This window comes from Theropithecus gelada, chromosome 1, assembly GCF_003255815.1.
Source record: "Theropithecus gelada isolate Dixy chromosome 1, Tgel_1.0, whole genome shotgun sequence".
NCBI classification, from domain to species: Eukaryota; Metazoa; Chordata; class Mammalia; order Primates; family Cercopithecidae; genus Theropithecus; species Theropithecus gelada.
The window spans coordinates 149,290,043-149,305,011 of record NC_037668.1 but is presented as its reverse complement, the minus strand read 5'-3'; the positions used below and the strand labels follow the sequence as shown (position 1 = coordinate 149,305,011).

Genomic DNA, 14,969 nt, shown 5'->3' with positions numbered 1-14,969 from the left:
ACATAGTCAAAAATCAGCAAGAAGGCCAATGTGTGTAAAACAAGGAGAACAAAATAAACAGATGTAAGAAATAAAGCCAGAGAAGTAACTGCAGTCAGCTCAATTAGGTCTTGTAGGTCATAGTAAGAATGGTGGTTTTTACTCTGGTAAAATGGAGAAACAATAGAGCATTTTGAGCAGAGAAGTAATATGCATGACTGATATTTAACAGAACAATTATGGCTGCTGTGTTGAGAATAAAGTGGAGTGTCAGAGTGGAAGTAGTTAAAAGATAATGCAGTAATCCAGGCAAAGTAGCAACCATGACTTGGACTGGGATGATTCTAGTGGAAGTACTAAGGAGGATTCAATATCTGGATATATTCTGATGATGACACCAACAAGATTTTGTGAAACAAAAAAGTGTTGAATATGAGATAAAGAGAATTGACAAGGATGACTCCACATCTTTTTCTCTGTCTTAGTGGAAAAATGAAATTGCCTTCACTTGAGATGAGGAAGACCATGGAAGAAGTAGTGTATGGATCAAAGTGGGAGATCTTAAGAAAACCAGCTCCATTTTGAAAAAAGTAAGTTTAATTTTGAAATGTAATTTAAACATTCAAATAGAGACTTTTGGTAGTTTGATACATGTAACAGAGTAGTCTCAAGTTGAGGAAAGAGGCCTGGGTGGGGAGATTTATATTTGGAGGTCAAGTCACTTAGATGACATTTAAAGCTATAAGATTGGAGGTGATCTTTAAGGAGTGAGTGTCTGTAGACATGGGAGCAGAGCTAAGTCTTAAGGCCTGGGTTACCTTAAGATGTCAAACAGATGAAGAGGAACCAGTAAATCAAACTGAAACACAGCAACTAGAAACTCAGAGAGATGATGGAGTGTTAGATGCCAAGTGAAGAACGTACACCAAGGAGGAAGGAGTGATCACCTCCATTAAATGATGTTAATAGGTCAAAAAGATAAAGGCTTGAAATTAACTATTAGATTTATAATGTGAAGGTGAGTAGAGATTTGATAAGTGTAGCTTAAGTGCAGTGGTGAGCTAAACTCTGACTATAGACGTTGGAATTTGAAAATAGGAATTAAAGGCTCCTATGGTTGAATATACTTTGGTGAAGTTTTGCTAAAAGGGGAGCAAATAAATAAAAAATGGCTAGTGGAAGAAATGGGGGAGGCTAGTGAGAAAATAATAATTTTTAATGGAAAAATAACAACGTGCCTTTATTCCCTTGAAAATGTTCCATTAATACAAGAAAATTTTACAACACAGGAGTAAACTGGAGAAAATGAGGCAAGAATATTCTTGGTCAGATCTATTAATAATAGATTGTTTGCCAGTGGTGGATAAATATAGCAGTAGAAATCTATAGAAGCTCTTTTATTCTTTTTATTAATTTTTGTAGTGAAGTTGGAGGTCGTATAATCACTGACGATCAGGATAAGGAGAAAGGAAAATGTATAAATAGTTGGCATAAGACAGGAGAAAGTGAATGAATGAGGGAAATATGGAATGATTACAGAGCAACCTCAGGAAACATAGGAAGCTCATGGTCATGAGTTTAAGGTGGGAAGAGTCATCCTGTTTGGGTATATTTAACCTGTGCTGTGGTAGTGCCAAGAGCATAGGAGAAGTGAAGAAAAAATGGCAAGGAAGTCCAGTTTCATGAAAAGAAGTGGTTATAATAACCGACCATGAAGCTTAAGCTAAGTAAGGAGGGAAGAGACCACATCAAAAAGTGAGAGATAGTGGAAAGTTGTTAAATCATTTGAAGATCCCAGGAGGGTTGAGGAATTTTTGGACTCAGGGTATAAGGGGTATACACTGATCAATATGATTATGTATCTGACAGAAAAAGAAACACAAGAAATGCATGTGCTATACAAACTGAACAAACAGAGCTGCTGGGGGCACTGAGATTCAATGATGCCACATGATCATTAGCGAAACAAGATCCAATTGCTAGATTTATTTAAAAAACATGTTTCAGTTTTAAATATTAGCAGTAAACAGATTTCAGGCAAACCAAATAGACAGATATAAAAGTTAAAAGTCAGAGACAAAATTAGGGCCCACAAAAGCTGACAATCCCCATGAAAAATTAGAGGAAGTAATTAAAACTTCAGTGCCTGAATTCTACCAAAATAATCTTTGGGGCCAAGTAATATGCACCTTTTTTGTTCAGAGTCAGTGACCAGCCATAGCTGAAACAATCTAGAGGGTTGGAGAGTTAAGTACAGACAGAGTTGTGCCAAAAAAAAAGGCGGGGGGGAGGGTATAAATTAGTTGTTGTTATAACAGTTCAACATCTGCTTTAAATGTAAAATGTTGTAAGGGACCATCACTTTGCTGTCAATCTAACAACCAAAACAAGCCAGATAAGCCCTAAAGTCATCATTTTTTAACCCATCAAAATGTAGAGTGCACACAAAAAACTAAATGAATTAAATTCTAGAAAGTAATAAGCCTTTCACAGGAAACACAAGCATTTATTGGATATATAACTCACTGGATAAGACCCAGGATTGCTCCCATACTTAGCTGAGAGGTGAGATACAGAGGATTCAGGCATAGAAGGAGTAAGAAGGAAGCAGCCATATAGAGGCCAGAATGACAGACTAGAATTCTAAGGAGGCCCCACCACACATGTGTCTAACTATTTTCAATTCTATCCACAGATATCTGAAACCAATAGTGAGCTAAATAATATTAAAACTGTAGTAAAGCCCACATACAGATCAACTTCAAATCAGTTTGATATTTTTTTCTTTTCTACTGCCCATCCCATTCAAGAGGTCTCATAGAACCAGCAGTGCTCTTCTTAGTAAAGGGAAAAACGCAAAAACATTATTTACTTCCACCTCTTTCATTCTTTTACGCAAAGTATTTATCATACAATAAAAACATTTAAAACACATCAGAAATCAATACAATGTGGCCCTTTGTAAAGAGAGGAAAGAGTCAATAGAAGGAGATACAGACATGGCCCACATTTTGGAATCATCAAATAGGGATTTGGAAATACACATAATATAAAAGCTAAAAGATCTAGGGGTGATAGCGAATAATATATGTGAATAGATGGGTGAATTTGAGCCAACAGATGAAGTCTACAAAACATAGTCAAATGAAAATACTTGAAATGAAAAGCATAATTTAGAAATCAACAGTTTTCTAGATGGGCTTAGCAGCAGCCTAGACACAAAACAGAAAATGATCAGTGAAATCAAGACAAGTCAAACAGAAAATATCCAAACTGAAACACAAAAAAGAGTGGGGAAAATGAAAACAAAGGAACAAACACAAGAGTATCCAATACCTATGGGACACTTTCTAGTGCTCTAACATAAATCTAACTAGAGTCTTATTATCGAAGAACGAAGAAAGAAAATGAAGCAAAAAAAGGAAAAAAAGAAAGAAAAGTTTGAAGATAAAACTATCAGAACTTCCAAATGTAATTAAAACACCAACTTACAGATCCAAGAATTCAAGCAAACCTCAAGCAGGACAGTATATGAAAACCATGCCTAGGCATATCATAGTGAAACTGATAACATGAAAGATAGAAAGAAAATCTTAACAGCATCAAGTGGAAAACAATATATAGGCCAGGGGTGGTGGCTCACACTTGTAATCCCAGCACCTTGGGAGGCTGAGGAGGGTGGATCATCTGAGGTCAGGAGTTCGAGACCAGCCTGGCCAACATGGTGAAACACGGTCTCTACTAAAAATAAAAAATTATCTGAGCATGGTGGCGTACACCTGTAATCTCCGCTACTCGGGAGACAGAGGCATGAGAATCACTTGGACCCAGGAGGCAGAGGTTGCAGTGAGCCAAGATCATACCACTGCCGTCCAGCCTGGGTTGACAGAATGAAAGATTGCCTCAAAAACAAACAAGAAAATAAGCAAACAAACAAACAAACATATAGTATACAAGAAAACATTTATATAAATAGTGGCTGATATCTCACCAGAAATAATGAAGGCAAGAAGACAATGATACATCTTTGAAGTTCTAAAAGAAATAACAGTAATCAATATAGAATTCTATATCAAATGAAAATATCCTGCAAAAGTAAAGACATTGTTACAAAAGCTGAGAGAATTTGCTTCAGCAGCCTGAGCTACAAGCAATGAAAAGGGAGGGAGGTTCTTCAGGTTAAGAAGAAATAACATCAGGTGGAAGTGAGGATAAACAGGAAACAATGAAGAATACTAGAAAGGGCAGATCTTTAAAAAGACAGAGAAATTATTTTGTGGGGTTTACATAGACAAAACACAGAATTTTGAAATATCTGCTATATAACGAATCTAAACTGGACTTTTTTCCTCCCTCACCCTAAGTGAATTTTGAATTTCAGCCAAAAAAAAAAAAAAAATTAAATATGGTCATGGCCATTATTTTAAAATACGTTAAGTATCACAGTCAATAAACTTAAACAATAACTAAATTAACAATAATATTTATGATAGCAAAATTCTATTGAATACCTAACATGAATCAAACATGTATTATTTATAAGCTCTCTGATCACGCTGAAAAGTATGTAATAATAAAACACATTTTATAAATGAGAAAACATATTAGGAAATTGGATTGAGAAGTTAAATTATTTGCCAAATTCACTTGGCTGTTAAGAAGCAAAACTAGAATTCAAACCCAAATCTGTCTGATTCTAAATCTCATGCTTTGCTTATCAGGCACTAATTATTATAGTAATAATAATTTGTATGTACAATGAGTTAAATGTCCAAGGAATGCTTGTGTTTCCTGAATCCATGTGACAAGTACAGAATTTAAATGACTAACATTTTCAAGATCGCCCTCTATACTATACATATTAGACGTCTCTGGTTGAACTTGTTACATTCATAGAATAAATCCATTCTGAAAATGCTTCCACTTATTATTTCTCCAAAATTGGAAAATATTTTTAATTCTTATTATAAAATTATAGTCTACTGAAAAAAATTGCACAAAAAGAAATTTAAAAGGCAATTATTTGCAATCCCACTCATAGAGATTAACATTACTAACATTCTGAACAACATTTTGGCATATTTCCTTCCAGACCTTTAAATAATACGTGTATATATATGTTTATAATAACACATACATTAAATTTATAGAATTTTGTACTATACGATCTTGTTTGTTTCATGTAATAACACATCATGAACCCATTGCCATCTACATAGAGACATATTTCATTCCTCTTGATAGTGTATACTATTCCATAGTAGGCATGAATTATAATTTATTAAATCAATTCCTTTTTGAAGTTTTAACTGATTCCAGTTATTTGTTACTTTAAATAATTCTACAATGAACATTTTGAGTATGTATTTAAGACTTCGTCTAATAATATTCTAGAGATAATGTCCTGGAAGTAGAAATCTTGGATTAAGTAGCTTTCACATTTTTACTTTTGATAGTTTTCCAGGTTACCCCAAACTCTTTCCAACACGCGTCTAATCCCTTTTTTAGTTCTTTCCAAACTATCACGTACAAAATGATAATCATTGTTTGAATTTTAAAATTCCAGTTTGTTAGTCAGATGATTCAATATTTTCCTTTAGCATTTCTGGACATGGTATCGTGCTAATAAGGGTCCTTAATATGCTAGAATTATAGAAACATTTGCCTCCATTTTCCTCTACTACCTTATGATTGCATATATTGCATTCAAATTTTAATTAATCAGCAGTTTTTACTTAGTATGGTTGTGAAAGCTACTTTAGCCTCTTTTTAAATATACAACATAACTTGTCTGATAATATTGCTAGATATCTTGTCTGCAATGTTCTGAAACTAACTTTAAGTAAACTCCTCTCTGTCTATATACTGTATTCCTGTATTCTTCTTCCATTCCATTCTCTTAGTCAATTTCAGTAATTTTTAAATTTCTTTACTTTTTATCTAATTCCCAAAACAATTCTCTCTGAAAAAAAAAAATTAGCATGATTTCAGCTGAACTAAAATGGAGTTTGTATATCTAGCAGAGGTTGGAAACGTGAACCCATGGGAAACTGGTAGAAATTAGAAGTAGCATTCCAATTTTAGAATCAAGTACAAGCATAGGGGCTAAGACACACAACACTGAAAACACAGAAAGGAAGACAAGTAGGAGTTAGCTTTAGACTATGATCTTTTTCTTCCCTGCATATTCACTTTAACAGACACTCAACAAATATTTATTGATTCCTTAATGACCAGAGACCTTTTTAAGAAAGTGCTATGCACATTTGAATGTATAATGTAGAAATTCTCACCTTTAATTGACAACTAGAACTCTGCTGATAAATGAGTTCAGAAATAACTCGGAAAAGTTTTGATTCACATAGTTCTGTAATTTTATATCCAAAATTTGGAGAGTTAGTATGGTCTATTACCACGATGACATTGGTGACTCCTCATAACTACGTATCTGCTAACACAAGTGCTCTAGGTTATATATCCAACTGGAAGCACTAAAATAAATCTAAAATGAAAAGAAAATGTTCTAAAAAGGAGTCGTCACACTCTGGTTGATATAGATGGTCTAAGGTGTTTCTATTTGTATGATAAAAATCAGCCTGATCAAATCAGATTATACCACTAATAAGGATAGATGAGGGTTCATTAAAAAGCATGCATTTGGTCCATTGATTAATTTTCCAGGGAAAGCAACGACAAGTCCTGCAGTAACAGAAAGTGTCACTGGCAACACATTTTTCTAGGCAGTTATGCTAGAGATAAGACCCAAAGAAAAAGCTCTGTAGTAGCCAACACTCATGTGGAAGGTTGTTACTTTCTGGGTGCAGAAACACAAAACCAAGTCAAACCTAATCAGAGATAGGCAGAAAAGATCCATCTTGATCTGCTGTAGGCCTTCATTTGATGTGCTTGTGTTTGAGGCAGTGTCTGTTCCAAAGCAGAGACAGCCGGCCTGGCACTGCATGAGAGCTCCTTTAACTCAGCTCTGTAACTGCTTGCACAATTACCTCTTTTGAATGAAACCATCTTGGATATGGACAAAAGTATGGAGGACAGTGACTTAATTTTTTTATTAAAAAAAGGAGCAAGCAAGAGAAAGAAAATGATTTATACTAAGTCCATAGGAACATTCTGTACCTATCTCTTTTCTGATTAGAGAGGTGGCATGGAGCCTGGCTCATTAGGCAGAAGTAATGAGCCAGTCTATATGCCATCTCTAATTAGAGAAAAGATACAGTAGGTACGACTGTACATATAAATTGATAGAATAAAGATAAAAATTATTTAAAATATCTTTTTCCTTCTGTAGCCCTTAAATGCCCAGAACGTAAAGGAGACAATTGTAATAAAAACTAAATAATATTTGAAATAAACCGGTTTCCTGTTACATGTTTTCTAATCAGAAGTGAAATTTATTTCTATACAGTTTAAAAATAACATCTTCAGTTCACACTGTCGTTTTGAAGCATTAATCCAACATTTAGTATACTGAAGTAGAATAGAAGCAAGCCATTTTAACCCTACAGTGAATAGTGGACTAATTTATGGCACTATCAAATACTTTGAGCAACATTTGGTGCAATAAAACACTTTTAGAAGTACTAATGGGGATTAAATATTGAAATAAGGCTCACAAGATTTAATGTGTTATTTAAAAATTCTGCACACAGACTATTTCATAAAATTATACAATATACTAATTACTCAAACCAAGTTTCTAAATATATAAATTCCTTAAAATATTGCTTCTTCACATATGTTTAGCTTGATCTAAGAGCATACACAAACTAAAGTAATAGAGTCTTCATATTTTCTCTTTTGTTTGGTACAACAATCATATGGAAAGATAGTGTTATCCTTATCTTATTGTTTCACAATAAGAAAATAGATGTTCAAAGAATTTAAAAATAGTTACCACTTAATGCACATTTACTATACAACAAGCAATATGTTCTAAACATACAACATCTCACATAATTCTTATAAGATTCCTATGAATTACATATTAAAACTACATTTAATAGATTAGAAACCAGACTTAAAAAGAGTAAATATTTTGATCAAAGAATCACACCTGGGTTATATTTAAACCAGAGCTTGGCAATTTAACCACAGTGTTTTGAATATCAAAAATATATACCTTCTTTTTTTAAAACTAGACATTGGTCTAATAACTCAGGCCATAGAGAAAAACAAAACTAACATTTTATATTATTTTGGAATTAATAAGTGCATCAGATAAAAATATCTATAGGAGGTATTTATGGCATGTCCAATACATACATGTATTACAAACCTTCAAAAAGAATTGAGTTCCTGATATGTGCAAATGATAGGACTGTGTACCTATTAGAATTAATAATGAGTTTGACAAGGTCACTGAACATAGGTAAATATAAAAACCGATTATATTTTAATGTAATAGTAACAAAATTAGAAAATGAAGTTCAAAAACAATACTAAGTATAATTGCATGAAAATCAACAGGCCAAAAAGCCAGAACACTGACAATACCAGATGCTGGTGAGGATGTGGGGCAACAGGAACTCTCTTTCACTGCTGATGGGAATGTAAAATGATATAGTCATTTTGGAAGACAATTTTACAGTTTCTTACAAAACTAAACATATCTTACCATACGATCCAGTAATTGCGCTCTTTGGTATTTATAAGTTGAAAACTTATGTTCACACAAAAACCTACACACTGATGTTTATAGCAACTTTACTCATAATTGCCAAAACTTGGAAGCAACCAAGATGTCCTTCAGTAGGTGAATGAATAAATCAACTATGCTATATCTAACCGTTGAATATTATTTAGTACTAAGAAGAAATGAACCACCAAGCCATGAAAAGACATGGAGAAATCTTACATGCATAATACTCAGTGAAACAAGCCAATCTGAGGCTATATTATTTACATTATTTTTTATTCCAACTATATGATATTCTGGAAAAGGTGAAAATACAGAGACAGTGAAAAGATCAGTGATTTTTAGGGAGTGAGACTACTCTGGAGGATACTGGAGTAGTGAATACTTGTCATTGTACAACACCAAGAGTGAACTCTAATGTAAACTATGGACTGTGGGTGATAATGATGTGTCAATGTAGGTTCATCAATTGTAACAAATATACCATAAACTGCTCTGGTGAGGGATACTAACAACCGGGAAGGCTGTGCATGGGTAGGAGCAGAGAGAATACTGGAACTCTCTACACTTTCTACTCAATTTTTCTGTGACTCTAAAATTGCTCTAAAAAATACAGTCTATTAAAAAGTAAAACCAATGAATGTGTTTGAACAAGTTTAACAAATAAGAGTGAGACCTCTATATAGAAAACTTAAAACATTGCTGGGAGAAATCAAAGAATATATTACATTTATGGGCTGGATACTTGATATTGTCTAGATGTCCATTCTCCCAAATGCAACTTAGTAATTTAAATCTAACAGAATTTTCAAATGCAAATTGAAAAACTGTTTCTAAAATTCATATATAATAGCCAAGGCAATCTTAAAAAAAAAAAAAAAAAAAAAAACTGGATCTTTTCCTTACTCCTTATACGAAAATTAATTCAAGATGGATTAGAGACTTAAATGTTAGACCTAATACCATAAAAACCCTAGGGGAAAACCTAGGTAATACCATTCAGGACATAGGCATGGGCAAGGACTTCATGTCTAAAACACCAAAAGCAATGGCAACAAAAGCCAGAAGTGACAAATGGGATCTAATTAAACCAAAGAGCTTCTGCACAGCAAAAGAAACTACCATCAGAGTGAACAGGCAACCTACAGAATGGGAGAACATTTTTGCAATCTACTCATCAGACAAAGGGCTAATATCCAGAACCTACAAACAACTCAAACAAATTTACAAGAAAAAAACAAACAACCCCATCAAAAAGTGGGCAAAGGATATGAACAGACATTTCTCAAAAGAAGACATTCATACAGCCAACAGACACATGAAAAAATGCTCATCATCACTGGCCATCAGAGAAATGCAAATCAAAACCACAATGAGATACCATCTCACACCAGTTAGAATGGCAATCATTAAAAAGTCAGGAAACAACAGGTGCTGGAGAGGATGTGGAGAAATAGGAACACTTTTACACTGTTGGTGAGACTGTAAACTAGTTCAACCATTATGGAAAACAGTATGGCGATTCCTCAAGGATCTAGAACTAGATGTACCATATGACCCAGCCATCCCATTACTGGGTATATACCCAAAGGATTATAAATCATGCTGCTATAAAGACACATGCACATGTATGTTCATTGCGGCACTATTCACAATAGCAAAGACTTGGAATCAACCCAAATGTCCATCAGTGACAGACTGAATTAAGAAAATGTGGCACATATACACCATGGAATACTATGCAGCCATAAAAAAGGATGAGTTTGTGTCCTTTGTAGGGACATGGATGCAGCTGGAAACCATCATTCTTAGCAAACTATCACAAGAACAGAAAACCAAACACCGCATGTTCTCACTCATATGTGGGAACTGAACAATGAGATCACCTGGACTCGGGAAGGGGAACATCACACACCGGGGCCTATCATGGGGAGGGGAGGGGGGAGGGATTGCGTTGGGAGTTATACCTGATGTAAATGACAAGTTGTTGGGTGCTGATGAGTTGATGGGTGCAGCACAGCAACATGGCACAAGTATCCATATGTAACAAACCTGCATGTTATGCACATGTACCCTAGAACTTAAAGTATAATAATAATAAAAAAAATTAAAAAATTAAAAAAAAATGTGGAGAACTACTAGATATGAAGACATGTATGAAGCTACAGTAATTAAAACTAAATATTTTGATCCAAGTATAGCCAGACAGACAGATCATTGGGGCAGAAAAGAAAGTTCAGAAACAAATCCATCTTCACATGTACAGATACCTGATTCATGACGTTACCACTGCAGAATGGTAGAAACAATGATTTGTTTCAAGAAGCAAGGTTTTCTAGGTTAATTATGCATACGGGTGGGAAAAAAATTTGACCTCTACTTTATATAATCTCAAAAAATCTATTCCAGATAGAACATAAACCAAAATTTGAAAAGTAAAATAATAAAGCTTCCTGAATAAACTGTAGGAGAATATCTTCAAGATATCAGGGTTTGCAAAAGTAGTCTAAACAGAACACAAGAAGTATTAAGTATAGAACAATGACTAAATTAGACTCATTAAAATTAAGAAGCTCTGCTTATCAACAAATACTATCAAGAGAATGAGACTATAAGCCTTAGCCCAGAAGACCGTATTTGCTATCATGTATTTGTCAAAGAACTCATATTCAAAATATTGAAAACCTCCAATAAATTATTAAGCAAAACACAAATTGTCCAATTAAATATTGGCAGAAGGCTTCACAAAAAAAGCATATTCACTTGGCAAATAAGCCCATGAAAAGATCTGAGTATCACTAATGATCAGGAAAGGCACTACCTGGCTACCAGAATGACAAAGAATGATAACATCTGGCAATACTAAGAGTTGGTAAGGATGTGGAACAACTGAAATCCTCAAATATTGCTTGTTGGGTCACCCACTTTGGAAAACTTTTCAGAAGTATTTCCTAAAGCTAAAAATATAACTGCATACACTATGGAAAAATCTCATTGGCATAGTGTTAAGCAAAAAGAACTCAAAAGAGTACCTACTTCATGATTTTATTTGTATGATAGTTCAAGAATAGGCAACATTAATCTCTAGTTATAGAGGGCTACATTGATGCTATTCTGTTTTTACCTTTATAGTGGATGTTCATTAGGGGACTCTGAGATTCTGGAAATGTTCTACAACTTTTTCTAAATTAGAATTACACAGGTGTACATAAATATTAAAAACTCATCAAGCTATACCTTTAATATTTATGCACTATCTTGCATACATGTTTTGTTTTGCTTAAATCTTAAAAGATTACTTTAAAATGTCTAGACCACAAAGTTCATAAGCCATCTAAAAACTGAAGAAAACACATACAGCATAACATTCTTAACATAAATTAGTTTTTATAAATAAATAAGAAATTATAGAGTATAAATATGGACACATTGTATGAATAAGGAATTCACAAATGAAATGCAAATGATCAAGACATATGTAAAAAGCTACTCAAACTCATTAATGGCCAAATAATTCTAAGTCAATATTCAACAATATTTTTCACTTAGAGGAATGGCACGGGTGAAAAAAAAGTGGATAATTTGTAAGGTTAGAGTTTAAGGAAACAAGTACTTGGCTATATATTTTAATGAGGTTATAAATTTTCACAGCCTTTCTGGAGGTAGCCTGTTGTTATGCATTAGAGCAATCTCTGTAATATGTATTAAAATATAAAATGACCATGTACTTCAACCCAGCCATTCAATCTCTATGTAATTATTTCTATTTTAGGGAAATAATTATAATAACATTAATAATAATAATAGTATTATTTACGCCCAGGTGTGGTGGCTTACGCCTGTAATCCCAGCATTTTGGGAAGCCAAGGTGGGTGGATCATCTGAGGCCAGGAGTTCCAGACCAGCCTGGCCAACATGGTGAAACCCCATCTCTACTAAAAATAAAAAAGTTAGGTGTGGTGGCACACGCCTGTAATCCCAGCTACTCAGGATGCTGAGGCAGGCGAATCGCTTGAACCTGGGAGGCAGAGGTTGCAGTGAGCCAAGATTGTACCACTGCACTCCAGCCTGGGGGACGAGCGAAACTCCATCTCAAAATAATAATAATAATAAAATAATAATAATCTTATTATTTACTAATATAGTTTAGTACACATTCTTGGTTTTTTTCAATATATAGAATATATGTTATCTTCTTAAATTACATGGCAAATTTTTAGTGTGAGAAAATATAAACTACATAGTCCAGTTAATTATATGTTAATATTATTTCTCAGTTTTCACCTAATACTGTATCAAGTCCTAGTTTAACAATGCTGTACATTAAAATCCAGCCCTATGCCCGAGAGAGAAAATATAGTTTATATACAGGCATTGTGCTTAGCACTTCATTGATTCATTCATTTAACAAATAAATATTGAGTATCTACTACATGGCAGGTGCTTGAAACACAGTAATGTTTTATATGACATTGCTTCATTTGATCCTTACATTGGCTCTATGGGGTATCAATATTATCATCACCATCATTTTAAAGTCAGGGTGACTACACTTCAGAGACATTAAAATACCTTGCCAGCCGTATAGCTAGTAAGTGAGGAAATGGGATATGAACTCACGCAGGTTGGCACCAATGTATAGAATATTAAGGAACTGTGCAATCAGGTAACTGCTCAAATACATATGTATGTATGTATATGTCTATGTATATGATTGATAGGTTGTTAGTTGATATATATAAATAGAAATGTAGATATAGACACAGATATATACATATATGTAGATATATATAATATTTTCTATAAAATAACTGCTAATTATACTGAAACATTAAAAAAACCCTAAATGTTCACTATAGGAACTGAAGAAATATGGATAGCAACTATACAATTGCACACAATGCAGCCATCTTAAATGAGAACATATATCTAAATGAGAAGATACATTGACATGGAATGTTGTTTATAACATTTGAAGGAGAAGTATTTCTTTTTAGAGGGCTCAGAGAAAGCATATGTATTGTAATTTTATTTTTGGAAAAATATATTTATAACTATATCTCTAGCTAAAAATGTACTAAAAATCTGGAGGAGTATAAAAAAGTTCAACTATATCTCTGAAGATAGAAATATGAAAAATACTTTTTATTTCACAGAGTTCCATATTGTTTAGATTTTTTTATAATGAGCATATATTATATAATAATATAAAATAATATTTTTATTTTTATATGTAGGCATTTTAAAGACCATTGTACTAGGTATTTCAAGATAATTTCTTATTTCAACTTCTGGTTTTATTCAATATATAGTATATGATATCTTCTTAAACTATATGGCTCATTTTTAATGTAATAAATGTAAACATTAGTCCAGTTAATTACATATTAATACTATTTCTCAGGTTTCATCTAATACTTTGTAGTCCTACTTTAACAATGCTGTACATTAAAATGTAAACCCACCAAAAAAGAGAGACAGAGAGGAAATATAATTTATTACACATTGAAATTACTTAAAAACTAATCAGAATAAAGAAGTTTCTATTTGAAAGCTTCCCAAATGTAGTAAGTTAAATAGTAGACCCAAAAGATCTATTATCCACCTGGAACCTGTAACTGTGACCTTAATTTGGAAAAAGAGTCTTTGCAAGTATAATTAAGGAACTCAGGGTGAGATCCTCCTGACTGTGAGTGGGCCCTAAATCCAATGACAAGTGTCCTTATAACAGAGGTAAAGGGGAGAAGATTCAGAGGAGAGGGCCACATGAAGGCTGAGGCAAAGATTGCAGTTGGGAAGCAGCAAGTAAAGCAACACTAAGGATTGCCAGCAGCCACCACGAAGAGGGAGACATGGAATGGATTTGCCCTCACAGCCTCCAGAACGAACCAACACCACTGAACCCTTAATTTCTGACTTTCAGCTTCCAAAACTGTGAAAAAATAAGTTTTAATTTTATTAATCTGCCACCCAGTTGGTGGTAATTTGTTCAGTAGCCTTAGAAGATGAATACATGTAGATATTTTAAAATATTATTTGTTTGACGCATTTTTAAGAACAATGTAATTGGATGAAATAAATAACATTCTGAAGTCGGAAACTTACCATTTAAACTCTGTCCTATTTGCACAGTACCAGATGCAAAATCTGTAATTGAACCACTTAGAGTTCTTGCATCGAAAGGTGTATGATCCTTCTCCACGCCATTGATAAAGAAGCTGATTTTTGTCTGATGCACCTGTAAGAAATTACTACCGTTATTATTTTAAGTGCATAAACTTTTATTTTACAATAAACACATTTCAGCAGTTTTTCTTAAGTAACTTTCTTTCTTCTT

General features: G+C 33.5%; 1 protein-coding gene across 2 annotated transcripts in view; it reads right to left on the bottom strand.

The window, feature by feature from the left end:
• USH2A (usherin) overlaps positions 1-14,969 on the bottom strand; it is a 795,153-nt gene that overhangs the window by 720,846 nt on the left and 59,338 nt on the right. For both annotated transcript variants that reach the window (XM_025367266.1, XM_025367257.1), the window contains one exon: positions 14,738-14,870. In XM_025367266.1, the coding sequence (XP_025223051.1) occupies positions 14,738-14,870 (133 nt within the window). The remainder of the gene's footprint in view (positions 1-14,737; positions 14,871-14,969) is intronic.